The 26856-nt window shown below is 36.4% G+C and overlaps 2 protein-coding genes across 4 annotated transcripts in view; one reads left to right on the forward strand and one right to left on the reverse strand.

Moving 5' to 3' along the window:
* Positions 1-26856, forward strand: part of IQGAP2 (IQ motif containing GTPase activating protein 2) — a 188352-nt gene that overhangs the window by 109624 nt on the left and 51872 nt on the right. Inside the window, exons 8-14 of the mRNA XM_067568807.1 lie at positions 1335-1513; positions 2215-2302; positions 7155-7318; positions 7837-7997; positions 10905-11029; positions 13335-13498; positions 23040-23130. Coding sequence (XP_067424908.1) covers positions 1335-1513; positions 2215-2302; positions 7155-7318; positions 7837-7997; positions 10905-11029; positions 13335-13498; positions 23040-23130 — 972 coding nt within the window. The remainder of the gene's footprint in view (positions 1-1334; positions 1514-2214; positions 2303-7154; positions 7319-7836; positions 7998-10904; positions 11030-13334; positions 13499-23039; positions 23131-26856) is intronic.
* Positions 16903-20332, reverse strand: F2RL2 (coagulation factor II thrombin receptor like 2). 3 transcript variants are annotated; one of them, XM_067568811.1, is made up of 4 exons: positions 20122-20332; positions 19218-19270; positions 18386-18454; positions 16903-18099 (listed from the first exon to the last, which is right to left on the reverse strand). In XM_067568811.1, exon 4 carries the CDS (start codon positions 18032-18034, stop codon positions 17009-17011), a length of 1026 nt encoding a protein of 341 aa, XP_067424912.1. In that variant the 5' UTR covers positions 18035-18099; positions 18386-18454; positions 19218-19270; positions 20122-20332; the 3' UTR covers positions 16903-17008. The 3 variants fall into 3 exon arrangements, with proteins under 3 accessions (XP_067424912.1, XP_067424911.1, XP_067424909.1); XM_067568810.1 differs by lacking the exon at positions 19218-19270; XM_067568808.1 differs by lacking the exons at positions 18386-18454; positions 19218-19270.

Here is a 26856-nt window from a genome sequence, read left to right on the forward strand (position 1 = left end):
GCCTTTTGTCTCTGAGGAACTGGTTTGACCATTCCCCAGACTTCTCTGGAAAACGTACTTTTAGTCGTGATCTCAATTTTGTTTAACATCACATAGAACACTGCTATATGCATTTTGCCATACTGATCAGCAAATCATGAGGTTTTAAAATATCTCAGACATACTTTTGTACAAATAGTGTGTACGGTGTGGACATGGGTACATTCTGTCATAGTTTCCCTCCCCCCCCCGCCCCTCCCAAAACCCCATGACAGTCTTATTTATAAAGCTAGCTTCCAGTTTGGGGGTTTGTGTGGAGGCTTTTTCTGAGAAGAGGGTTTTAGCAAAGTTCAATGTTTAGTAAACGTTCAGTATGTTTGTGTTACACTGCTTGTTTTACCTAAATAGAAATGGTGGTAGTGGTGTTGATGGGGAGATGGATGGATGGGTGTAATCAGTCCATGATCCAGGAGGGATTGTACCCTGGTGTCTGCTGTGTTCTAGGTTTAACTTCAGAATAATTAGAGCTGGGAGGAACTTCTAGTGGATCACATGGCATACTGAATGATTTTCACCACTCACATCAAGAGTAGCTCTGCTAAAGTCAATTGTTACACCACTGTAAAACAAGTATAAGGAGAATTGGGAATTGCTTGTTTTGTCTTCTTTCTATGAACTAGTTTTAGTTATGACTATCCTGTAACTTTTTTCCCAGTTTCTTTCTTGTTTGTCTTTCTGCTGTCTTGATCAGTCTGTCGCCACAAAACGGAAGATGAACTTTGGAACTTCTACACAAACCTTTTTTCACAAAGCTGTATAATTTGAAGACAGTTTACATCTAGGACTTCCATCGTGACCAAAGAGGGTTTTAAGTGCTATTTCTATTGCTGAAATAAAATGACAAAATACTCTTCAAACCTCTGCAAACTTAAACACTGTCCTATCCTATGCTAGTGATTACAGCTACATTGTGATTCATTTGTAGATTGGAGAGTCCAAAAAAGTTAAGCTATGGTGAAACATGATCATATACAGTGGAACCTCGATTATCTTATCTAATTAGTACCGGGACTGGATTGGCTAACCAAAAATCCAGATAAACTGGAGAGTGGGCAATGGGGGCTCTGGCTGTCAGCCTCTTGCGGCGGGGGCTGCGCGCAGCTAGTGGTTCGGTAGTAGACAGATAATGTCTCTGATAAATGAGATTCTACTGTATAATATCTTGCTTTCTCTTTTAAAAAGCAAAAAATGAAGCCTTGAGAACAGAGAATTGGTAACACTAATTTGTTTGATCCAGAACTACTTTGTCATTGGCTCTCCGTTTTAAAGTTTTGAATCTCATCCATCTTTTTCAGTGCATGCTGCTGTCATTGCAATTAATGAAGCGATTGAGAAGGGCATAGCAGATCAAACACTTAAGACTCTGAGAAACCCATATGCAATGTTGATGAATGTGGATGAAGACCTTGCACAGGAATATCAGAAGGAACTCCTGGAAGCTAAAAGGAGAAAAGAGGAGAATGCAAGACTGAAGGTACTAAAACATATTTGGATTTAATTAACATTCTTAAGAAGTTTGTTATTGCGGTATAAAAAGTGCATGCAAACTTTTAAAAAGGATTCTTCTAGGATTGCGTTAATAAGCCAGTGTATTCAAGATAAAGCAGGTGAATGTCACTATAGAAAATTGATCACAATGGTCCCTTTGGTCTTGGAATCTATTAAATTAAACAGGCTGGAGGCAAATGTTTACAGATACTGTGTTTGTACACTTAACATATGAATGTATTTGAGTTGTATAAAGATTATAAAATAATTCTATGTAAAATCCAGAAGACGCTCATTTGTCTCCTTTAACATTCTATGTAGAAACAAAGTTGATTAACCAAAAGTATATATAAAAGCTTAATGTTTTAAAAGTACCTTTTTCTTGGAATAAAGCATAATTATTAAGCATAGCATTCTATTTGACAGAATTTTCCATTAATACAAAATTGTACTTACATCATTCATTTCTCAGTAACAGTTTCAATTTGAGAAGACAGGATTTGATTTTAAGTATACACAGTGTGTTACAATAAGCAGAGGTTGCTTTAAAGATAATTCTTTCCCTAGAGAGCTTAAATCTTCATATTGTGGTTGATAGTTTTTACCACTCATAATTCAGTTGGCTTTTCTACCATCTGAAAATATCTGTGTTCAACTTTTGTGAACCAGTAACTATTTTGTTTCTAGAATGGCTCAATTTCAGAAGAGGAAAGAGATGTGTATGAAGAACTGCTGACACAAGCTGAGATCCAAGGCAATATCAATAAGATGAACAGTAAGTAATTCCAGTTTTTTATGGAAGTAGGCACGTGGCATCAACTAATTATGTATTTCTTTGTACCAAATTCCAAACAGACAAAAAATTACTTTCTTTTACAGAAATGGCTTTTTAAAAGTGTCAAACGTTTGTCAGTGTTACAATGGCTACTTTCAATGTTGTGGGGTATCTTGCTGCTTTTTTCCATTATTTATCTTTTGGGGATATCTTTTTTTGTTGTTCTCGCTGATCTCAGATGCCTCAATTCAGAAGCCAATTGGTTTCACCTGCTTTGTTTTCTTATGTTTCTGTCAGTTTCCACTGGCTGCAGAATACTGTAAAGTTTGATCCCTCTTTTTAGATATCCATTTGCAGGGTCAGGGCCTAAGTCTGAAGCTCAAGTCTAAGTGTGGGAGGACCCTTATGCCCGCATGGAGTCCCTCAGGACTCTGTTGGAGGCCCTTGTAGGATTGGCTTTAAAATATTACCCTCTGCTGGATTAAAAATTGTCACTGACTAGCTTGTATATACAAGCAGCAACGGAATTTTTTTTCCTCAAATTGGTTTTGCCGTTTGTAAGCATTTTTCTCCTTTCAGTTCACGTAGCTTTAGTCCAAGTGAATGAGGCTATTGACAGGCAAGATGAAATGGCATTGATGGCAGGTTTGAACCGTCCTGCTTTGAGCTTGTCTGGAGTTCTGCAGCAAAATTCCTCATGGTACCTAGCACAATTGTGTGACTATACAGAGCAGAGAATGCAGGTAATTGAATGGAATGTATGCTAATACAACGCTTGAGTTTGCATTTTTCTCTAATTAAAATAGAAGTGACTTCATCCTAAACTCTGCAGTCTGAACTCTACTGTTTCATGAAACAGTAAAGAATTTTGTAAAGTATTTTAAAATAATACTTTCCTAAACAATACAAAACTAGATGCATTTGCTGTAAAGCACATGATGCATTGGTAAAAAGCAGCCAAATAAGAGAGAAATAATATTTCATATATATATATTCCTTAATACAAAGCTCATCTTGGAAACTATATCTTTCTGCTATAATAAACTCATAAGAAGTTATGTTGACATAAACAATGGTGAATGAAGACCATTATAGAGAACATCTGGATTAAGGCGAAAATCTGTCATTTTAAAAGTGAGTTGGAAGTTTATGGAAAAACAAACACTATTCTTTTAATATGCCATTGTATTTGGTATTCAGCCACCATCATGGTCAATTCATAGTGTATCGTAGTGGAATATTTTCCCGTCCTCTGCGAATTTAAAAAGCATAATGAAGTCTTTTTGTCTGATCTGTTAGCTAGCAGGGGTTCTAATTTTGCTCGACAAAAGTGAGATACAGAAAGAAGTTAGTGTTGCCAATGAGGAAGCTGAGGCTCTCAAGCTTAGTGAGTAAAATGTTTTAATACTCATTTTCATGAACACCGTTTCATTACTCTTACTTAAGCTGAATAACTAAATCCATCTTTTTTTGCATGCAAACAAGGTTTCTTTATAAATTGAAACCACATTGCATTTTATTTTTGCTACTGCTCTTTTCAATGTCACAATTGTCAAGTCACCAATCTGTGCCACTTTGGACGTACTATTTTATCTGAAATAGCTAATGCTTTTTTTGGTTGAATATTTTCAGCTGCTAGTGGACATACATGGCTAAAACTGAACATAATGCATGGCTTGATGGCTTGTGTAAATATAGGGTTGTGTTTTTTTTTTGTATAGTCTTGATCTTTCTCAAAAGGAAATTTACATTTTATCTCAGTTAAAAGTAAAATGATCAAATTGAAAAATAGCTTGCAGTCGTATGCAGTAGAGGAAACTAGATTTTTATCATTTTAAAATATTAAAATCTCAGCCTGATTAATATTTTAGTACAGTTTATATATGGCACAATGGATCTGCAACATGTTGAGTAATGTTGCTTTATTTTAGAAAAACTATAGTGAAAGCAGTTCTAAATTTGCAGCAGCCCATCTATTGCCAATTGCTTCTCTGGCATTCTTTGAGTGATAATCTGTCTGCTAGGAGCTTCAGCTTTGAACAAACTGCTGTCATATGTTGTCTGTGGCATGTGTTAGTGACTGTCTCATTTTAATATTTAATTCAGTGTAATTGTTCTGATGCTATGCAAAAAGGTAGTATGAATCTAGTTTGCTGTGCTATTGTAGACGTGCAAATTTTAAATAGCATACAAGTCTCTCTTTTATAGCTTAGTGATTTGGATTTTAGAACGATCAGACATGGTGAATAGTATTTCCTTTTAGGAGAAAGTTGCTCTTGGTAATGGAAAACTATAAGGAGGGTAGTGCTATTTATTTGTACAGCTTCATCAATGTCTTGGAGTGGGAAAAATGAGTTTGTTTCCTCTGGTGTGGATTTAAAAAAAAATAAATGCCACAGTATTGTTACCCACACGACTTCATGTGGCATGAAGAATTTCAATTCAGTTTTACTTCTAACCTGATATTGATCAGTTTTCATTAGGGGAAGGCAGGTAAACAAACTAGGAACTTCTTGAAGATCCAGTTGAGGGTACCTATTAAAGAACTGAGTAGTGGTAAGTTGACCTAGGTACAAACTAAGTGTGAAGATACCACTGAAGCTACAACGTGCATGATAAATACCCAAGAACTTGGTAAATGCATTTGTGCACTATGGACATAGATTCATAATATCAGAGTTGCATGCTTGGTTCCTTAGCATGGAAGTCCACAAAGCCAATTGGTGGCTGCAGATTTTGATGCCATTTTGTTTCTGGCCCAGTAGGGCTTTTTCTGTAGAAGTTTCTGCATGCTGTCTGAGAGGCAAGTGCCTTTATATATATATTTTTTTTTACCTCAGGAATGGCTAAAATACTTACCATGCCAAATATGATTCCTCCCCATTTATTCCTTGTGTCCTGGGTCCCAGGTACTCAGGCTCCATGGCTTTGAACTTCTCTGAGTCTTCCATTCAGTCTGGTTCTCGTATACTTGTGGTGCCTAAGATAGTATAAAAAACTTTAAGATCAAGAACGTGGCATCTCACCTTTTCTCCTCCTGGCTCCAATTCAGCAAGGACCTTAAATAACCTCTAACTTTAAGCTCAAGAGGAGTCCCACTGAAACAGATGGGATTACTCTGTTTATATTTAGGTATGTGTTTAAGGTCCCTGCTGACTCAGTGCCTAAAGTTCTTCAGCAACATTCCATTGTCCATACTGCTGGATAGAGTCCTAAGATACAGAGAGAAATCCCCAGTATTCTCAACTCTTCAGACCTCTGGGTGGCCATCTGTCAGTGAAATATCCTTTCAGGATCTGCCCTGCTATCTCTAGGTTTTTTGTTTTTCAAGTGGTTTGTTTGTTTGTAAAGACTTTTGTAGATTGGCTACCTGAAGAACTAATCAGCCAAACTGAAAGCTGGGGAGAGCATAGGCAGAGTCTGAATCCTCCTCCTAGTACCCTGGAAGCTGCCATTGCCATTATTCAGAAAGCCTAGAGAAGCTGTCCAATATTTAGGGCATGGACACACTTTAAAAAGCGATATAAAAGCAGTTGCATATTGATACCCTATTCTCTGACATCACAACCTCTCAAACAGGCCTCTTAATGAGCTCCCCTGCCAATGTCAGTCTTCCAGCCCTCTCACCCAAAGTAAGCAGTGGGAGAGTCAGAGGAGCATGGCTTGGCTGAAGAGGGAAGAATGGGGGTCATTTTATCTCTGTCCTCCCACCAATACATCTCAATTGCCCTGTCCTACCTTCCTTGGAATAGGCATCCTACTTTTTCATCTGGCATGTCTGGTCATCATACTCAAAAGGAGACTTTACAACTTTTTTTTTCTCAGTGGGATTTTGGCCAGTTTTTTTCTTGATGCAAGACTGAAATCCGAGTGCTTCGCTCTTCCCTCAACCAGGTTTGTGACCACTATCTCCTTCAAAATTGTGACTGTTGTGGTGAGGAGATTAGTATAAATTGCAGTAGTTGCAATTTCTTTAGCCTGTGAGATGAGATCTAGCACTCTTGGGCAGCACCTGCTATGTTGCTCTACATGTGTGTTTAACCCCCAGTTTTTTATTTGAGACCAGTTCTGAGCTCACCAAGGGATACTACTTCACCTATATTGAAGAAGAAAAACATTAAATGACGCTTTAACAGTTTTCTTTAACAATCTTAGATTGTAATAAATTACTTTGGGGGAAAGCCAGTTTTAATTAGCAGTTCTTGTGGTGGCTATTGAGGTTATGTTTCCTTATGAAAAAAATTAGACAAATGCACGTAAAAGGGGGAGAGAATAGCAAAAGATAAGATGCAGCTTCTGTTTTACTCAGTTTTTAGCTGATGAAAATTCCAGTTACAAGAAGTGAGCCACTATGGAATGTGGTAAACTTTTACCAGGCTATTAAGGCACATTGGTGCTGCAAGTGTAGCCTTGTCCAGCCTACCAGTGTTGGACTCTTACTAGAAAGGTAAAAATGGGAAGACAATGGAGGTAGAAGAAATAAATAAAATGGTGAAGGAAACTAATATAGGTTAACGTTCCAGGCACACTTGGAATTTGGTCAAACCCAATAAAGATGATGTGTCAATCTCTGGATTGGTCAAGTTGTCTTTCAGGATAATAATGAGTTGATCGCTGACTTGTGTTAAGCTATTGACTTCCACATACTTTTGAGCAGAAATAATTTTTGCAAGAATGTTGTGTAATTTGTGTCTTAAATGCATCTTTTGAAAATATACAGCTATAGCTGTCTTGAGCAATTGCAGCATATGATGTAATATTGGGTTACTGTTTGTCTACACAACATAACAGGGAAAAAAAAAAGAGCAAATGGAAAAGAAATTAATGGGAATTTTTTCCTACTTTCTCCCAGAACTTGTAGCAATTGACCATATCAATACTGCAATTCGTAACTGTGATGCTAGTAAAACACTGGTTGCACTGATGAAACCAGAGGCCCAGTTGCCTGTTGTTCACCCATTTGCTGCTGCTGTCTATCAGACTGAACTGTTCAACCTTCAGCAACAGAATGCTGTGGTAAGAGTGAAAAACATATAAATTGCTGTTCAATAGTGTGCAGTCAAGCCATAAAGGATCGTGAATACGAATGCATTTTTATTTAACACCATTTTGTTACTTATGATAAATGATCTGATATTTCTATCAGATTCTTCTTCTTCCTGCCTTCAAATGTATTGCATGCATATTTCTATATTTTAATAAGTGCTTGCCTGTTCCAGTTATATATTCTTGACCAGGTTAGCCCGTGCTAACTCTTGTGCTGCAACTAGTTGACTGACCTTCACTTTTTCGTTGTTGCATACAGTCTCTCTCAATTTAAGGTTGACTGTGTTTTATGGAAAGTGATCAGCCAATCTGGGGGGGGGAGTCCACTTTCTGATTCAATTTAGAGTAGGCTCTAAAGCTATAAAATTTTCTCCTCCTGCTTTTAAATCAAATCCATGCCTCCCTCCTTTTGGCATCTAGACTGTAATTAAACCTGGTTACCTTTATTTTGTTTAGCTTCATGACTGATGTATTCTATTTTCCCATAGAGTTACTTGGCATATGATGAATTGTCTGTAGCTGTGGAAATGTTGTCAGCTGTTGTGTTACTAAACCAGGCCTTGGAAAGTAAAGACATCCTGGCAATGAAGAGTCATCTCAGAAATCCATCCATTGGCTTCAATAATCTGGAAGAAGAAAACTTTCAACGGTAAAAATTCATTTTTGTCCTGTCCAAATGAGCAACAAAGACTGCTGCAAAAGGATGAATGAGCATATTATCAGCCATTTTTCCAGCGTTGTGATATGAAGTTAAAAAGTTTACAAGCTAAACATTGGCACAATGTTCCAGTTTATTAAGAGGAGAGAATACTAGGGCTGCTAAGATGCAGTGCCCCGTCTGTGAAAACACAGGCAATCAAATATCACTAAATGTTTGAGGGCAAAGGAGGATCTGGAGGTCAGGGTAGGGGGAAATGTCCTTGGAAGTTAAACATGAGCTGAGAGGATTTGCTTTTGAGACCATGTATATCTGGACTAAGTTGCGATTCGCTACTCACTAGTATCTTACTGAATCTTTGAGAGAGAACCTTTGAATATAGTCTGTGTAATATACTAAAAACCAGAGGTCTTGTACTAACCTGTCTAGCTTAAAATGGTAGGGGCCTGTGTGGTTAAAAACCCTGTCTGCTAAATAGCTGAACACAACATGATGTGCATGTGTTCCATTCAAGTTGTAAATTCAGATTTGAGATGAGTATCTTTTGTTGCCTGGTGTTTGACTTTTCTCATAGTTGCGGACCACCTGGTGTTCTGATCCTGTCACATCTGACAGCCAAAGGAAAGTCCACACAAATCAGTAGTTGCATGGGTGATCTCTGATGAACACCAGCAGTGCTACATTAAGGAGTGTTGGTAAAAAAGTATCACCCACTGCCTCACCCACAGTTGTGCTGTCCCTGGGCACTATGCAGCTGGACGTGCTGCTGCTAGATGAGATGAAAGAGAAGTCCTGAGCATTGAAGATGGCTCAAACAGAAGTTATGGGCTTGGTATAGAAATTACTGGATGAAATTCTCGGACCTCTGTTTTGCAGGTCTGATAATCCTAATGGTTCCTTCTGGCCCTAAAATCTATGAATTTCATGGCACTTTTAACAAGAGTGGGGTCTGGTTCTCCCAGGCTACAGAACCTATACATGCAAGAGCCCTGAGTTGGGAGGGGAACCTCTCCCTCCCCCCACAAACACATGCAGGGAAGTAGAGTTCTCTGCATAAGTCCTACTAGCAGTGAGTGGAACACTGCTCTCTACTTTGTGGACTGGGCTGCTGACAGAGCTTGAACAAAAACTTTATCCTGGACTTGGTGTGTTGCAGAGCTGCATAAAGAGTCTGTCCTAAATTGCTGCCTGTAGTGTCATGCAACATTGTAGGGGTCCCTGAATCTCTCAACTGCCTCCCTCTCCTTGATATGGTATTGGCTGTTGGGGAGGACCCAGAAGGAGAGAGGTGTGGGATCTGTGTAATCCTCTCTGGCGGCCTACCGAACCCCCAGGATCTTTTTTCCTTTGCAGAGAGAGAGAATAATGCTCCCTCTCCCTGTGGCCAAAAGTAAGACATTAATGTCTTGGGAGGAGGAAAATTACATAAGTGGATGCTGCAGAATGGGGAAGAGAAATTAAGGGCCCCATATGAGCAAGTTACAGGAGCAACAATTTGAGCAATAGATGTGCTCAAAACAGCTGTGGCAAAAGTTAGTGATTTACCCCTGGACTCCTAGCCAAATTCCACTTTTGGTAATAACATCCTGCCCACCTTATATAATCCCTGCAGTCTTAGCTGGATGAGGTGTTCTTCACTTCCAATTCTAAGATGTGCAGCATTGCTACCAGCTGTTAAAACACTCTAGAAGTGAAAGAATTTCACTAAGTGCTTTGGGATGAGGGACTATGGAAATGTTAAATAGTACATATCTGATATTTAACTTTGTGATGTGACTTTTTTGCTTTTAGACTACCTCATGAGTAGATTGACTATAATGTAGTTAAACAAGAAAACACAAAACCCTCAAGAAATCATGGCTGTTGACATGAATTAATATAAACTTTAATGTAAACATCCCCATTTCTTGGGGAAGATATTTTGGTTTACTATTAAAATCATTATTTTCTTGACAGACTGCACTTTCTTGGAATGATTTTATATCCATTAGTAGCATGGAGCTACTATAAGGAAAGTGCTTTGGGGTGACATGATACGGAATTATTTCAGATCACAATCTGAGTTTACAGTGCAAGGGTGTGGCCAAAAGAGCTAATGCAATCCTTGGATGCATAGACAAGAGAATCTTTAGTAGGGGTAGAGGAGTTATTTTACCTCTGTATTTGACACTGATGCAACCAGTAGTGGAATACTGTGTTTAGTTCTGGTGCACACAATTAAAGAAGGATGTTGATAAATTGAAGAGGGTTCAGAGAAGACATTCAAGAATTTTTAAAAGATTAGAGAACATGTTTTATAGTTATAGACTTTAAGAGCTCAATCTATGTAATTAAACAAAGAAGATTAAGAGGACTTGATTACAGTCTAAAAGTATCCACATGGAGAACAAATATTTAATAATGGGCTCTTCAATCTAGGAGAGAGAGAGAGAAAATGATCCAGAGGTTGAAGCTAAGTAAATTCAAACTCCAAATAAGGTGTACAGTTTTGGCAGTGAGGGTAATAACCATTGGAACAATTTACCAAGGTTTGTGGTGGATTCTCCATCACTGATAATTTTTACATCAAGATTGGGTGTTTTCTAAAAGATATGGTCTAGGAATTATTTTGGGAAAATTTTGTGGCGTATGTTATACAGGAGGTCAGACCAGTGATCACAGTAGTCCTTTCTGGCCTTGGAATCTATGAATTGCATGTGTAGAGCCAAGTAAGGCAACTTTCATGTGCCTGTTTACATGGTGCCTGGCTGCAAACATTTACGATCAAGTTTTTCACTTTCATGTGCACTAGATTCATGCAATAAGGGGTGGGGGGAAGAAATGCATAAAGTAAATGATGGACAATATTCTTGTAATTGAATGACTCTATGGTAATTTATATTTTATATCTTCCTACAGTTATGCTGACACACTATTGTCTATTAAGTCAGAGGCTTCATCTCCAGGACAAGATTATTTAAGCTGGAATGATATCCAAAACTGTATTGACATGGTTAATATGCAAATTCAAGAAGAAAATGAAAGTAAGTAATTCTGTTAACTTTCTGTCAAAGTCAGAGGTTCCTGTGGTCCCTGGAGTGCTTGCCTCAGGTTTACAGAATGCTGCCTGGTCACATAGTGATGCTGCTTATTTTCAGTTGTAAAATTGCAGTTAGACAGCAAAAGACCCCACTAAATGCTTTCTTAATATTTTCAGTATTAAATTGCAGTAGCTGCAATTAAAAATGAGAACAGAAGTGTATCAGACACCATAATAAAATGTGGTGAACACTAAAAGTAATTGAGTTTCTCTTTCACCTATAACAAAGCTTTTGCTTTTTTTCCTAAGTAGATTTGGAATACCTGATTCCTCTTCCCCAGCATAGCATCTTGATAGTAATTCTAGAGAAGAGAGCTAACATAGTTATATCATTGTAAACAACATTGAGCGAAGATTTCTGTGCTGAATGCCCTTGCTAGAGTGTTGACAGGAGAGAAGGGAGCATTCCATGCAGTAGTTACTTGCATTACCCCTTCTGTCTTTAAATTCTTTTTTCACCTGTCTGAAATCCTCTTGGTGTTTCCTGGTTCACTGATGATATCCCTGAATACATCATTTCTCTGACATCACAAATGCGATAGTTCTAATGGATGGCAATAAGGCTTCTATCCATCTATGTTCTTATTGGGCCAATAGTTCTGGTATTTAATCTCATTTTGGGACTTTACTGATTCAGTTAAGTACAAGAAGATTTTTCAGGTGAGGGGTAAGTGGTAGCGGGTGGCATTTTACACACTTTCTATGTTCAATATCCCTCAAATAATCCTTTAGTGGGGGCAGCCGTACATAACTGTGTCAAAAGCAATTCTTTTCCTGCTTTCCTTTATATATAACAGACTCCACTTTATTTTTAGAAAGCAGCTCATTGTGCTCATCTTTTCTTATCCTAAATTGTTATAGAGGAGTTTATGCCTTAAAACGTTTCCAGGTTGAAAAATAGTGCATGTTCTTCTTTGAGTGCTGCTCGTGTCCATTCCATGCTAGGTATGTGTGTGCTGCGTGCACAGATGTCAAAGATTTTTCCCTTAGTAGTATCCATATGTTTAGTCCCACTAAATAGTAGCTGTTTTCGGATTGCATTGTTCTAATATTTACCACCTGGCAGGGGACAGCTCTGCATGGAACTGTCCACAATACCAACAGAGCGTTTTGAAACATATTGCATCCAAATCAGCCTATGCTTCCCCAGGGTGCAGAAATTCCCTCTCCTCAGTGGGGGTGCCCCCAGGATTGTCATAAAGAATTCTGCTTACATCCACACAAAGAATAGCTAGTCTCCTAAGAGGTTAAGGCCTTGTGAGGTCACATGACTATGACCTCAGCAGTTCAGTTTTATATACACACTATGGAGAAACCTCAGCAGATCCCAGTCAGCCACCAACTGAAATGCACTCTGTCACAGGTGATGGCAAAGCAGTCAACAGGAATTAATACTCTCACTCACAAGCTTGGTGTAGCAGGTTTTATGAAAAGCCCTCAGGACAGTGTTTCAGCGCTCTATTAACTAGGATCACAATTTATAAACATAGTTGTCTAAAGATAGGTACCTAAATGCACTCAAAAAAACTAATCCGACCACTTTTCTCAGAACTGCTGGGCACCCTGTATCTCATTGAGTTCAGTGGGAGTTATGGGTGCTCAGCAGTTTTAAAAACCAAGGTATTTTTCCTTTAGGCAACTAAGTTTGAGAACTTTGACTTAGATGCATGTTCTGGGAAAGTTAAGTTAAAAATGTTAAAGTGGTGGTGCTGATGACTTGAAAAGGTATAAACTACATAAGTTCAGAGGTCAGAATATGTATGTGTCAGGAAAACGAATGTGTTAAAATCATTTGGAATAGTCAGACCTGAAAATCACTTCTGAATGATTACTTGAACATTAAAACGTAAATAACACCAGACCCTTACACTCATGTGTTGAGTCTCTATTTAAAGAGCTGTACATGGATCATCCTTCTATAGAAAAAATGGGGAAAGCTTTCATTTTTAGCAAAGGATAATGTTTAATTGTTAAATCTGATTCAGTTAAACAGTTGGTGTTGGGAGGAGGAAAAATCTGGTCTAGCTTGCTTGGCATGAACTGTCGGTCAGTATTTGAGCAGTATTTGAGCAGTATTTGAGCAAATTTGAACAGAATTTGCTGTTGCTGCTTACTATAACTTGATGTTCACACTTACTCATTTATGACGCTATCCTTTTTTTTTTTTTTTAATTAACTTGATAAGTGATTGGGCTTTTTCTGTTACTACATCTTTAAACATTAATTTCCCGTGTTTCTTTCTTTCTTAGGAATTGTTGCCATTGGCCACATTAATGAAGCAATTGACCAAGGGAATCCTGAGAAAACTCTAGAAACCTTGCTGTTGCCTACAGCCAAACTGCACGATGTGAACCCAACAAATGCAAGGCATTATCAGGATGTTCTGCACGATGCCAAAGTGCAGAAATGCAAGGTAGAACCCTAGTTGACTCATTGATGCTTGTCAGTATATAATATGCCAAACTTGAATGCATGTTTTTTCCACAGTATTTTGAAGTGGTTGTGATATCTGTCTCTAATGTGCCAATTGCAATATTATCTGAGCACTAAGTAATTCCACCTGCTGCTGAAACTTTTAGTATGAATGGGAGCTGGGGGGATAAAATCTATTGGGGCTAGTTTTAAACCAACAGCAACAACAAAAATCAGTTGTGCAAGCTTGTCACTGTTCTCTTGATGTTCCCTAGTTTATCTCATCCTGTCATGGTCACTTCAGATATTTAAGAGTGTGGTATTTATGCCATAATTGTGCTGAAGCAGTTACCAGAGCTCAGTAGATGATCTGGTCTCCTTTTTTTGGGACTAGGGATGGATGAGTATTTCACAACTAGAAGGGAAGCTGCTGGGGCTTTTGTCACTAGTGGGGGTGGGGGGGGAGGGTTGAAGCTTTGGCAGTTTTGAAAAGAAATTCCAGGAAATTATTCTGACCCCCCTCAAAGTGCTTAAAAGTAAATTTGGTTTTAAAATAGCTTTTATGATCCCAACATCTTTTCTTTTTCCTTCTCATAATATTATAGCATGCTGATTTTGATTGTCTTCGTGATGTGCTGCTTAGGGTAAACTATTTTAACAGGATACAATTGTTGGCTTCCACATAAAGCTGTGCCTGGGCTAGCATCATAGTTTTAGAGATTGTAAACAGATGAGTGTAAATGCTGTCATAATGCAATTGAACACAAGATCAGCTATAGCTTTTGGCATAGTGTTTAAAATTTATTCTCAAGAGTTGTACATCTAAAAATCATGCTGCACATTCCTAAACTAAATTATGGGAGCTTGGAAGAGAGCTTATAGCAGCATATATAAATAATCTTGTCATCTGCAGTGACTACAATGAGGGGAGGTCTTTCCATTTTATGGAAGCTGCATTGGCTTTTGAAGTAAGCCTTTCACTTGTTCCAATTCTTATAAAATATGGGGATATTCTGGTTAAAAACAAACTTCTTCATAGTTCAGGACAAGAAACTTTAAAGAGTATTCAGCTTGATCATTTAGTTTTCAGGTATTTACAGCTGCCATAGCATCCCCTTGTATTCTCTTTTCTTGGTTTTGCAGTCTTTTCACTGCTACTTAAAATGTGCTTTTCTCTCCTTTTGCTCTGTGAAAGACTCACAAAAAAGCAACCCAAATAACTGATTACTCCAAAAGGAAAGAGTGAAAACATTGGCTTTTTTTTACTTTTTACATACTTGACAACACAATATATTTAGTCTCTTAAATTACAGTAATTTTAGGTGTTGCTTGTTACAGAGGCAGGTAAACATTTTTAGACAAATTGTGATTTTAAGTTGAGCCTCCTTTTAAACGGAGGAAAGACTATATTGACTTTCCTCGGCCACTTTGTTTTAGCCAGTAAAAGGCAAAATAAAATAAAAGTTCAATAAAAACCAGCAAGCCCACCCTCCCAACCTGTGGAAGAGCTCCTGTTCATATAAGCAGATCTGTTACCTCCAGTTTGATTGGCATAGTTTTAAGGATGAGATGTGGAGGTTAAAAGAAAGTGTCTGATTTTCAAATATTAGGTAGTTGTACTGTACCTGATTTTCATTATTCTAGGGGAACATCTTATTCAGCTGGGGTAAAAGATATGGGATCTCACCTGGGACCTCCTATTCTAAGCATTCTGTTACTTACACACCCCTGATTTTAGTGGTCCAGATAAATTGAACTTGGGTCTGAATCCCCTGTTTCATTTTGCAGATCTAAAGCCCCAGTCACTTCCTGTCCATCTTTGTGAACACAACAACATTGAATCTAGTTATTCCATAAATCCTTTCTCTTATTAAAAAATTGATATTATGCTTGGAATCTGTTTTTATGAAGCCATTCCAAACTATTGGGTAAACTTACTATTTTTAATGTAGAGAGATTGTGTGCTTTTGTAGATACCTTAAATTGTAAGCAAAGAGCTCAATATTTCTAAAAAATTACAGTTAAGGCTTGGCAAATATGTAAACTTGTAGGTCTCCTTTTAGCAAAATGGTTCTCATAAATATTTGATTTTTAATCTCTTCAATGGAGTTTGTTACATTTGGATTATTTTTGAAGCTGCTCTTAAAATATATTTACAACTTATAAGGAGATAGCTTAATTAAAATAGTGCTGTAATTGAAAATAAGAGTAAGTGGCATAGAGAAACTCATTTCTTTGATGGAAACATTACTGGACCGCTAAGGTTTCTTGACTACTGAAAAATGCCTTGCAAAAAATGTTTTAAAATTAAAAGCATGCTTTTAAAATGGTACTAACAGTATATGTGAATAAAATGTAAGGACTTACCTGAACAAAATCCCAAGCAATTGACAGAAATATATGCATGTACACTGTGTTTTAATCTTGTGAGAACCTTAACTCTGTATTATTGGTTTAACGTCAGTTTTGAACTTTTCATAAACTTCTATAAATTTATAGTGGTAACCATTAAACTTGCCAATTAACATAGATAATTAAGCACCTGAGATTAGATAGGCTAGGTATTTGTGATACTCAAGATATTTCCTGTAAAATAAGGGAGTACATGGAAGTATTTCAGATAATGAGGCAATCTTACCTGTGTGTTAAGCAGAACTGCGTAGTTCTTAAAGACAGCATGATGTGTTTATCATTTAAAAAAAAAAAAAAAAAAAAAAAGAGTAGGGCAATGTTTTAAAGGGCCTGCATTCACGTCACACTGACCCCACTCTTTACTGGGAGCCATCGGTGCAGCTTGTCAAGTATTGTATGCAGTAGAATGAGTGCAGGATCAGACTAAATGGGAAAACTTGTATGCATAGGAAAACAAATCTCTAATATGATGCGAGACAACAGATTATCTTCTACCAGGTGTGGTGGATACTATAAATGACTTTCTTCTTACTGCACTTGGAAAGTGAAAATGTTTCTATAGAAGGCCAAGCAGAAATCTACTTATATCATTGCCACACATTGATCACAATTTAGAGATACTGGGTATTTTCAGGGAAGTCACCCAAAGCTTTCAAAAATAGTGATATTGCCTTAAAAATATCATTGAGATCTTATTTGTCTTCTGTTGTTGGAGCTTTTAGGGTCCATATCTTCAGACCTTTCTCCATAGCGGTGAAGGCTAGAAACATTTGAGGGGCGGGCAAATGAAAACATTCACCTGAATCAGGAGCTGTGGCTTCAAGATCAGCACCAAGACTGGTGATAAAATCGAAAGACTTGGCAAAACTGTATTTTTAGAAGTCAATGTAAAATTTGGGCAAAAATAAATCTTAAGATGCTTTTGAATAGCTGCTTTTTTCGTTAAAAAAAGACCAATTAGAATTTACAAAACAATAATTAATTGCTGGGTGTGTTTGCAATAATAAATACAAATTTTTAGTGGTGTATTTTTTTTATTTTGATGAATTATCAGACATTTATCTGTCACAAAAAATAAATATTGGACACTTCATTTAACTCATTCGTCTCTGGATATTTTAACCATTGTGAGATAAACATTGGACTGCTCTTTAATTTTGGACATCCGAAAGTAAAGGAATGGGTCAAGGCAACTGTTGAAACTGCTTAGACATAAGGCAATAAGGTAGAAAAAATACAAACTATCTGTTTTGTTGTAGTAGTAATAAACATGATGGACAATAAGTAGGATGTTGCTTGGTGTGAAGCAAATGGCAAAAATCATAAGGATCAAGAGACTTATTTTAACATACCTGAACCACCTCTGCTCATAAGTATTGAGTGTTTGAATAATTGAGGTGTAACAAAAAATGATGATGGTCAGTGGTATTACAAATCCAAAGATTGCTAAAGAGACGAAGTAGTAGAATTGGAATGCTGATAAAGTTTCACAGGCATTATCTACATCATGGCAGGTAAAGATATTTAATTGTTCCAAGTAATAGCTTTGCTTTGTTATGCAGAATGGCAGCATGTACAGGAAAACAATTGTCCACACTATGCCACATGTTAAAGTTGCATAAGTACGCTTTGGTAGACTCCTGTAGGTAAACGGGTGAACAATAGCCACATAACGACTGATGCTGATGCACATGAGGAGTAGAATGGAGCAGTACATGTTGCCATAGAAAACGGCAGTCATGGTTCGACACATGATTTCTCCAAAAATCCAGTTGTTCCCATTGAGATGGTATGCTATCTTGAATGGCAGCATGATACAGAACAGGAAATCTGAAATGGCTAAATTTGTATAGAAGATGGCAGTACAAACAGATCTGATTCTGAAAAACAGCATCCACAAAGTGATGGCGTTTGATGGCACACCTAATAAAACTACAAGAATATATGCTGCAGGTATTAGTTTGATGCTCAAATAACTAGTAAGGTACTCCGCTGTGGTATTGTTAACTTTCAGTATTGAGCCATTTGACTTCCCTGATGAGCATTTATGTTCTTGGTTAGGAACCATCTTTGTCCAGCCTTCTATGTCAGAAGGGGGAATGTAATCATAAGTGCCTTGTGGCATTCCACGGAAGGTCTTAATATTAGGCACATCTTGACTTGCAGAGCTGTTGCCACCATGTTTAGATTCTAAGGTTTAAGAAAAGAAAATAACTAAATCATTAAATTTACTCTGGACAGAGTCATGATGTACACTTTTTTTCCCAGAGAAATCATTGCTGCTCTAATCTGAACAGTGATTCTGTGAAAATGGCACTGTGCAGTTCTGTATTGTCTCTGATTTCTGTATCACCTGGCACCCCTCATAATTTTATATATAAATGGACTCTCAGCTCTGAATACTCAGTTGAACTTAATGTCAAGCTGGATTCTTTCTGTTTTAAGAATAATGATCAGTTTTTGCTGGCAGACTTACGTTTGATATCTCTGCAACCTCATTGTCTTTGGTGGATTTTCACAGGTGTAACTGCTTGAACTTGATAAACTATGTTGACATACAAAAACAGAATATAATCCTTGATTCACATGCCCTCAACTGTGTTGGCTCAGCAGTGCTAACAAGAATTAAAAAGCAGTAAAACTTCTGTTACTTAAGCCAGCACATATGACTACTCAAAAGGCAAATATGTTGAATAAGATGGTGCCATTTTACATACTCACTTTTCAAATTAGAACTATGCTTAGAAACATTTATCCTTAATCTTTTACATACACAATCTTCCTTTTTTGGAGTTCAAATACTTGAGTTTCATCCCCTCCTCTTCTATCTTTTTTTTTTTTTTTAAGCCAATTACTCTGACTCCTTATTTCTTGGCTCAGAAGGCAAACCAGATTCCCTCCTGTTAGCATGAAGTAGCAATGATGTAGCTACTACTCTTATTTCTATAGTTAGTCTTAAGTGTTGATCATCTGTGTTTTATTTCTGATTCTATAACTGGCAAATCTGTCTGCTTCAGTTCCACCCAGTTTAAAATCAGGGTGATAGTACTTATCCTTACTTTGCAAAGTGCTTTGAAAAAATATGTATGGGAAAGGTGCTATGATGTTAGTTATTGATTTATTGGCCTACAATTCAGTATTCTTTTGCATACAACTCTGAAAACATCACTAAAAACATTCTTACTATTTAGACAAAGATTAATGAGCATATTTAACCTCATCTCCTAATGTCAACAATCCTGATAAGGCTCAGCATAGAATTTTGTAAAGAAGTGCTAGTACCAAAAATGTTCAGCCTTGTTATATACCTTTTGAATGACTACAGACATTTGTTCTTGGTCTTCAACACTTCAGTTAAACTCTTAAATGAAAAGAATAATAATCATACTTTGCCCCTACACAACATCTTTCACTTGAGGATCTTGTGGCCATAATTGTTTTTTGCTACTGGAGTAATTCGTAATTAGAATCCTAGTTCCAGAATTTGAATCTTTGAATGCTAGTCTTTTTATCCTAAAGTGACTTAACTAATTTCTTCTGGATAAAAAAAATACAGAAAATAATATTATGTCCAGGCATTACAGATCCTTAGAATGGGCAGCAATGGCAGAGTATGCATAGAAGCAGATTTGAGTAAGACTGCCATTTTTAGTCCCTTTTCTGGGCATGACTGTCATTTAAAGAGACTTGAGTAGCAGAGTATTTTTAAAAAAATACAAAAACAATTAATCTTCACAGAAAATGCCCAGATCTACTCCCAATGAAATCCATTGAGTTTTTCCCACTAACTCCAGTGAGGCTCTGATTGGACCCAGTGTTTTGGAATGGTAACTTTCCCCTGGTATTTATGAAACAAATTTGCCCTTTCAGTTGAGCTTTTCCTTCTAGATGCCCTCTTTCTACACAGAGAGAGGGTGTGATTGTACTGTAGGGGAAGATGGGTTATGCAGGAAATAACATTTTAGTAAACACAAATACAATTGCCTTTTGTTAGTCATTTAGCAAAACTATCAAGGGCCACTGTGGAGAGAGATTCAAGATAACCAAAACAGGGAAATCCAAAATCTGGCTCAGTTGTGACTTCGTGTGCTGTGTATCAGCCTGTTGGGAGTATGTATAGCTGACATAAGCATCAAAAAGATAAGCCCAATGGTCATGGTACCAGCTAAAACATACAGATAATATAAAATACCCATAGAATGAGAGGCTTACCTCTTTTCTGTAGACTTGAGGACAGAGACAGCAATCCAGTTATGACTAAAAACAATGTTTTCATTGTTGCAAGTTAAATCCAGTTGGCAAAATAATGCCTCTTTAATTCATTTGAAAAGGGTTTTTAATCCATATTTTTGTGTAAAAGACCCTGGAGTTTTAGATCTGTCATTCAGAAGCATTCTGTGTATGAGATTCATAGTAACTAACTAGTTTGTTCTTTCTCTCCTACAGCATAGGGTGTGACATATTTGAATGTGTAAATACATATGACTCAGTTTCAACCTCTGGCCTACATGGAAGAGATTAAATTGTTTCAACATTTGTAATTTAACTCCTAATTGACCATGAACATGAGTTTGTCTTTTTTTTTTTTTTTTTTTTTTTAAGTCTTTGTATACTTTGTTTGAATTTGCATGTAAACACATATTCAGAAGAAAATATTGCTGCTTAGAATATTCACAGAAAGTGTTTGATGCCTGAAGTCCCCAGTCAAAGATCAGAGCCCTGGTGTGCTAACGTGTACAAATATGTAGTAAAAAGACTGTCCCTGTCCTAAAGGCTTATAATCTTGGTTAAATACAAGATGAAACAAATGCACGGTGTTGGCAGGGTGGGGCAGGGAGGATGAGGTAATAATGATACAGGTATGTTTCACAAAGACTTGCTGGGCTCTGCTTCTCACTTCCCTAGCAGTTCTCAATTGGCAGTGCTCTGTAGGCTGTCTGTCCTCTCCCATCTGCTTTCTTTAAACAGTTCCTACCCCCTGAACAGTTTACATCTTTAGGAAACTACAAAAATTATTTTTTAAAGCTTCCTAGTAGAGCTGTCAATCAGAGTTAATGCATATGATTAATGCAAAACAAGTTAACTAGATTAAAGAAAGTTGTGATTAATTGCGGTGTAAAACATAAAACAAAAAAATAGTATATTTCAATTCACCTTGTATAAGACCACTTAGTACTACTACCTGTTCAACCAATCGTTAAGGCAACAAATTTGTTTACTTTTACAGGAGATAATACAGCCCGCTTCTTATTTAAAATGGCACTAAAAGTGAGAACAGATGTTCACATGGCAGGTTGTAGCTGGCATTGCAAGATATAGCATATCTGGCATGTAAAAACTTTCATTCTTTGACTTGTGGGTTCTAAAGTTTTACTTTGTTTTGTTTTTGTGTGCAGTTATGTAAAAATAATAATAATTCTGCATTTGTAAGTTGCACTTTCATAATAGGGATTGCACTATAGTACTTGTGTGAGATGAACTGAGCAATATTTTTTGTTTCGTTTTTTTAGAGCAAATACTTTTATTAAAAATGAGCACTGTACACTGTATTTTGTGTAATTGAAATCAATATATTTTAAAATGTAGAAAAATATCCAAAAATATTTATAATAAATTTAAATTGGTATTCTATTATTGAACAGTGCGATTAAAACAGATTATTGTGGCTTTTTTTAATTTAGTGATTAATTACGATTATTTTTTAATCGTTTGACAGCCCTAATTCCTACATATATCATGATGAGTGACTGCTTCCAGCAGGCAATTTCAAAATGCTGGGCAATATAAGCTGGCTTCCAACATACTGGTAAAGTTAGAATAACAAATTGTTACCTGGCCCATGAGCCACCTATTTACCAGCACTATAATAATTCTAAAATAATCTGACACCCTGGGGAGTTATATTCCATTCCTCCCTCCCCAGTCCTGAGGTTCTAGTTACAGTTTTTAGTGACTCTCTTTAAATTCTGACTCACCTTTTAATGATACTTTAAAAATGTTAGTTTGATTTGTAATAGCTGCAACATACAATTCACAATGAGTTTGAGGTATAGTTGATTCTGATCATATTTGTAAGGCATTTCTGTTCTGAAATCTTTGTCCTACTGCATAGCTTGTGCCTAAATTCATAGTTTGGTAGGTAGGAAGTGAAATGTATTTTGAATTAACGTTTGTTTATTGTTTGGATGAAAGATCTTTGAACCGGATGCCAGTTCAAAACTACAGTACAAGAAAATAAGCAAACAGTAATGCGTTCTACAGGCTTACAGTTGTTTGCTCTGTAAATCCTCATAGCAAACTTAAAAATAGGAGTTGACTTTTTGTTCCTGCTGTCTAAGGCTCAGTACAAGGGACTAGACTGGATGACCTAAGTATTTTCTAGACTATCCCTGACAGGTGTTTTCTCTAACCTGTTCTTCAAATCCTCTAATGGTGGAGATTCCACAATCTCCTTAGCTAATTTGTTTCAGGGCTTAACTACCCTGACAGTTAGAAAGTTTTTCCTAATGTCTAACCTAAATCTCCCTTGCTGCAGGTTTAAGCCCACTACTATGTAGGTTGCTGGACAGAGTTAATTTAGACACATCTGTCTTCAATAAAATAAAACTACTATCCGAACTTTCACATATTAAATGGAATTTTGCATTTTGGTGAACATACACTTACCGTACTGAAGAAAGTACATTCTCTATTTTTTTCTATTATTGTATTTGTTCATTACTAGGTTCATATAGTTTCAGATTAGCCTTAGATCCTGTCTACACTTACCACTGAGATTCGGCGGCAGTCGATGGGAGTTACACAAGCTATGCAAAAAACTTGCATAACTCCTGTCGACTTCTCTGCTTCTCTTCTGCATGCCGTCGACACAGCGCTACGCCACTTGTGAAGGTGGTCTTAGTATGTCGATTTCTGGACCGACTGAGCAGGTCTTCACTGACCACTTAGTCGATCCAGAGAAATCAATCTGATGGCGGCAACTTTGCTGCCATCAGTGTAGCCGTAGCCATAGTGTCCTGCGGCTTTCAGAAAAGCTTTCTATCTATTGAAGCTTTCGTAATGTGTGTTTTCAGACTGAGTTTGACTTACTGTATTTTATGTATAAATATTTCTCCATTCCTCTCTCCTAGGAATCTCATGATGATTCTGCAGTTCTCTGGCTAGATGAAATACAAAAAGGAATCCACGATGCTAATAAGAATATAGAAAATGCCGCAAAGTGTAAGTAGCAACCTGAATCTGCATTAAAATTGCATTTTTTTTTCCGGATAAAGAAAGACAAGATTTCTAACTCTTTATTCATGTACACTTTAATATGTTGGCCAAGTTAAGTTATGGTTAATTATCTTTAGGAAAAACAAAATATACTCTTTTCATTCCAGTAAGATTGAGGGTGATTTAAAATAAGATTTAAATGTAAAGAATGTAATTAGGTGGGTCTAAAACAGTAGTTCTTGTGCCTTGCGTAGTAATCTGGGAAATCAGTATTACCCAAAATAATGGAAGACCAAAGATTTCTAATGCTAATACATTTTCAGAGTAGGTGAAATATAATATATTAATAAATATCCTTTGCATATATATATGAATATAGATTCAAGAAGGGAATGAGACAAGTGAAGCATATTTGTATAAGAGATTTTGCTTGTTTAATAAGTTTCTAAATGGTAATGGAAAACCATTTGAAAGGAGTCCTGTGTATAAGTCTTAAGTCCTGATCTGTGTTGCAAGACCAAATTCCTGCATGGTCACAGCTTTGGTTAGTCAGATTTCTTATTTCATAACAATCCCTCTTAACAAATGCCAGTAAATACTTTGAAAAATTAAGGGCATGTTACTAAGTTGGAGTATTAAATTTAAGCTTTTTTTGTCATGAAATGATTATTCCAATTCCTAATTAACAGTTTGCTTTAAATCTGTAAAAAGACAGTAGCATAAGAAAAGTTGGTTTGGGCCTGTCCTGATACGCTGTTAAACCCAGAGTATGTATAATGTCAAAACTTCTTAGAAGATAGAGTACAAACAAATCTGAAGCATACATGAGCAAACTGTGTGGAAATTCCAAATCAAGAATGTTGCATGGTAATGAAAGACTCAACTGGAAACAAGAGCATCGGTTTTCTGATAAACATATGGGAAATGCTGTGTTAGAAATATCTTGAAGGGGCTCTTTATTTACTGTTTTATTCCTGAATGTGCTGAAAAAAAGTTTTACATTAAAGCATGAATCTCTTAGTAATGTGAAATGCAGTTATTTGGCATAGTAAATCCCTTGCATTCAAACTTCCCCCAGCCTAAGAGACTTAAATGGCATTTTAGAGTGTAAACTTTCATAGTTTTAGGTGGTTTTAGTCAATATTTTTACCTACTTCTTGCAGTATTTTGACTGACTTCATAGAAAGGCTTAATTTATTCTGATTTTGTTCTGTACTTTGTGGTTCATATATGAAAACTTTAAATACAGTACTTATACTAGCTCTTTAGTCCATTACTATAATTTTTAATACTTAATGTATCAAAAGAATAACTGCTAAATATTTTTATAGACATCCTCATGCTTTTTCTTATGTTTTCTCCAAAAGATCACTTTTAAATACTATAGAAAGCTTAAGTGTCATTTGCCTTATGAAAAATTATTTTCAGTTGCATTTCAGTTTTTCTAATGTCAGCTGGCCACACAATGTACTTTGTGGGACCTTCTTTCATCTCTATCTGTCAAATTTGGATTTTGCTGCTACTAACTCTTACTTAGTTTTAGCTAAGCTAATGTTCATGTCACAATCAGTTTAGAATAGAGAAACTTGCTTTGAAATAATTTTGTATTACTCTGTTCCTCTTCCTCCTGTATATTTATTTATAATTTGAATGCAGCAGCCTCCCCCAGGCAATAGAAAAGATCAAACCATATACAGTACTGATCAATGATCTGCAATAATAAGAATGGAACACTGAACCAAATAACAAAGAATAACAAATTACTAAACTCTTATGCAGGAATTTACCAACTGAAATGCATAAATTAAATTGTAAATTACCCTCTCCTTCTCTGAAATGGTAAAGTAGCTTTCTTTTATCTTCAGACCTGGAAATGATATCACTAGCAGTCAACGCCCCCAGCTTGATTTGCTGTAACTTACTTGAGGGGAAAAAATGAGTCTTTAAATAGTCCTTCACGCCGTTTGCTGTACATGCCTGAGAATTTGCTCCTGTCTGAGCAAAGGATCAACTAGTGAAACTTTTAGAATAGGTAACCTGTAAATTTCATTGGCAATAATATAACCACTTCTGACACATGGCCGTCAAATGTCTTGCCATTACTAATTTTTTTTGCTTCCATCTTCAGTAGTTGTATTTTGTTTGCTAAAGATCAACCTGCTGTGTTAAATTGTGCCTTGAATATTGAACATAGAATAAAACAAACCTTTGTAGTGTTGAACACGTATGGCTAGCTACTGAAGATGCATAGGTTTTTAATATTGCTGAATTTGATGCTACTGATTTAAGAATAACTGAACCCAGTGCCTTAATTTAATCAATCAGATGTACTTAACCTTTAGAGGATACTTTAATAGATCAAACATCTGTGAAAAGCATCTGATTTAAATGCATGTATATCCCCCAAACTGAGCTCTCCTACACTTGGGTATTGTAATGCCTCTTTGATGAGGATATGTGCTTTTAATGAAGATGTGAGGCTAAGGCATGAGAAACTCGAAGGATAATCTGTGCACAAAGAAAAACAGATCTTTAAAAATTGTAAACAAAGATAAGCAAAAATAAGAGAATGAGACCTTGGACAAGGTTGTGTTTTTACTCATTTTGGAGCAATATAAATATTGACATTCTAAAGGTTATATAGATAGTTCCGTGCTAGTTTTCACATGAGCATTGTTTCACATTGCTAAATAGTTACTCCAGTAAAAAGATACAATAATGGTCTTTTTCATAGTCTGTTTTATTTATGGCACCATGTTTGTATTAAATACATACCCTGAATATTTGAATTTTAATAATCCAAGAGGCAGGAACTTCAAACAATACAATTGTTTTTTAGCAAGTCACTAACAAATGTAACCTTTTTAAAAAAAAGTCATTAAGGTCTGCGGTTCAGCATGGAAGAAAAGAAGTCAGTGGAACAAATATCCATATCTTGCCAAGGCAACTTAGTGTCGTCAATTTTCAGAGGAGAAATGTTGAGTTTACAAATTTCCCACAAAGAATCTGACCCTTTTTAGAGCAAGTCAGTTTTTGTCTGAAGAAGCTAATGCACACTAAGATCAGATGATCTAGACTTGAACTCTGTATTTTCTTATCACATTGAGAACTTTCATTTTGACCCATAAACCTCAGGGAGGCTGTTTTAAGAAGGCAAACAAATTAAGAACAGCACATACAAAAAGTAAAGGCAAACCAAGTGTAATGGTAGCTATTGTTTTGAACAAAAATTAACTGAAGTGTTTTTTGACACAATTTCAGTAACAGATCTTTATGTAGAAAAGGAATCTATGTTTGAAGAGGGTGTAGCAGGAGGATGTAGGTAACAGCATAAAATTGAAGAATGTACTGAGTGGTCTGACATGAACCTAATGAAACAGGTGTTCTTTAGAAGTCTTGAGTTTCTTGTAAACTTGTTTTTGTGACTTGTTTAAAGATGTGCACATAGTAGATGGTAGAGTTGTAAAAAAAATTTTGATTTCATGTTTAATAAATGCTTGAAATTTATGTAATTTTGACAAACATGACGTCTTGCATGAAACTTTTCATATTCACAAAAACATCTGTGTATCCATAAAAATTGACAATTTTGCAGAGGGTTAGAATTGGCTTTACTATTCCCACCACACTTCTTCAGGTGCTTGGATTGACTTGAGTCTAAGACATTTTATTTTATTTTTGTGAGTGGGAGTGTCACAGGGCAGGCTTGAGTCAAGTCACTTTGCTCCTATG

The sequence above is a fragment of the Emydura macquarii genome, unplaced genomic scaffold (assembly GCF_026122565.2).
Source record: "Emydura macquarii macquarii isolate MOO-44397 ecotype Brisbane River unplaced genomic scaffold, CSIRO-AGI_Emac_v2 contig_2897, whole genome shotgun sequence".
Classification (NCBI taxonomy): Eukaryota; Metazoa; Chordata; order Testudines; family Chelidae; genus Emydura; species Emydura macquarii.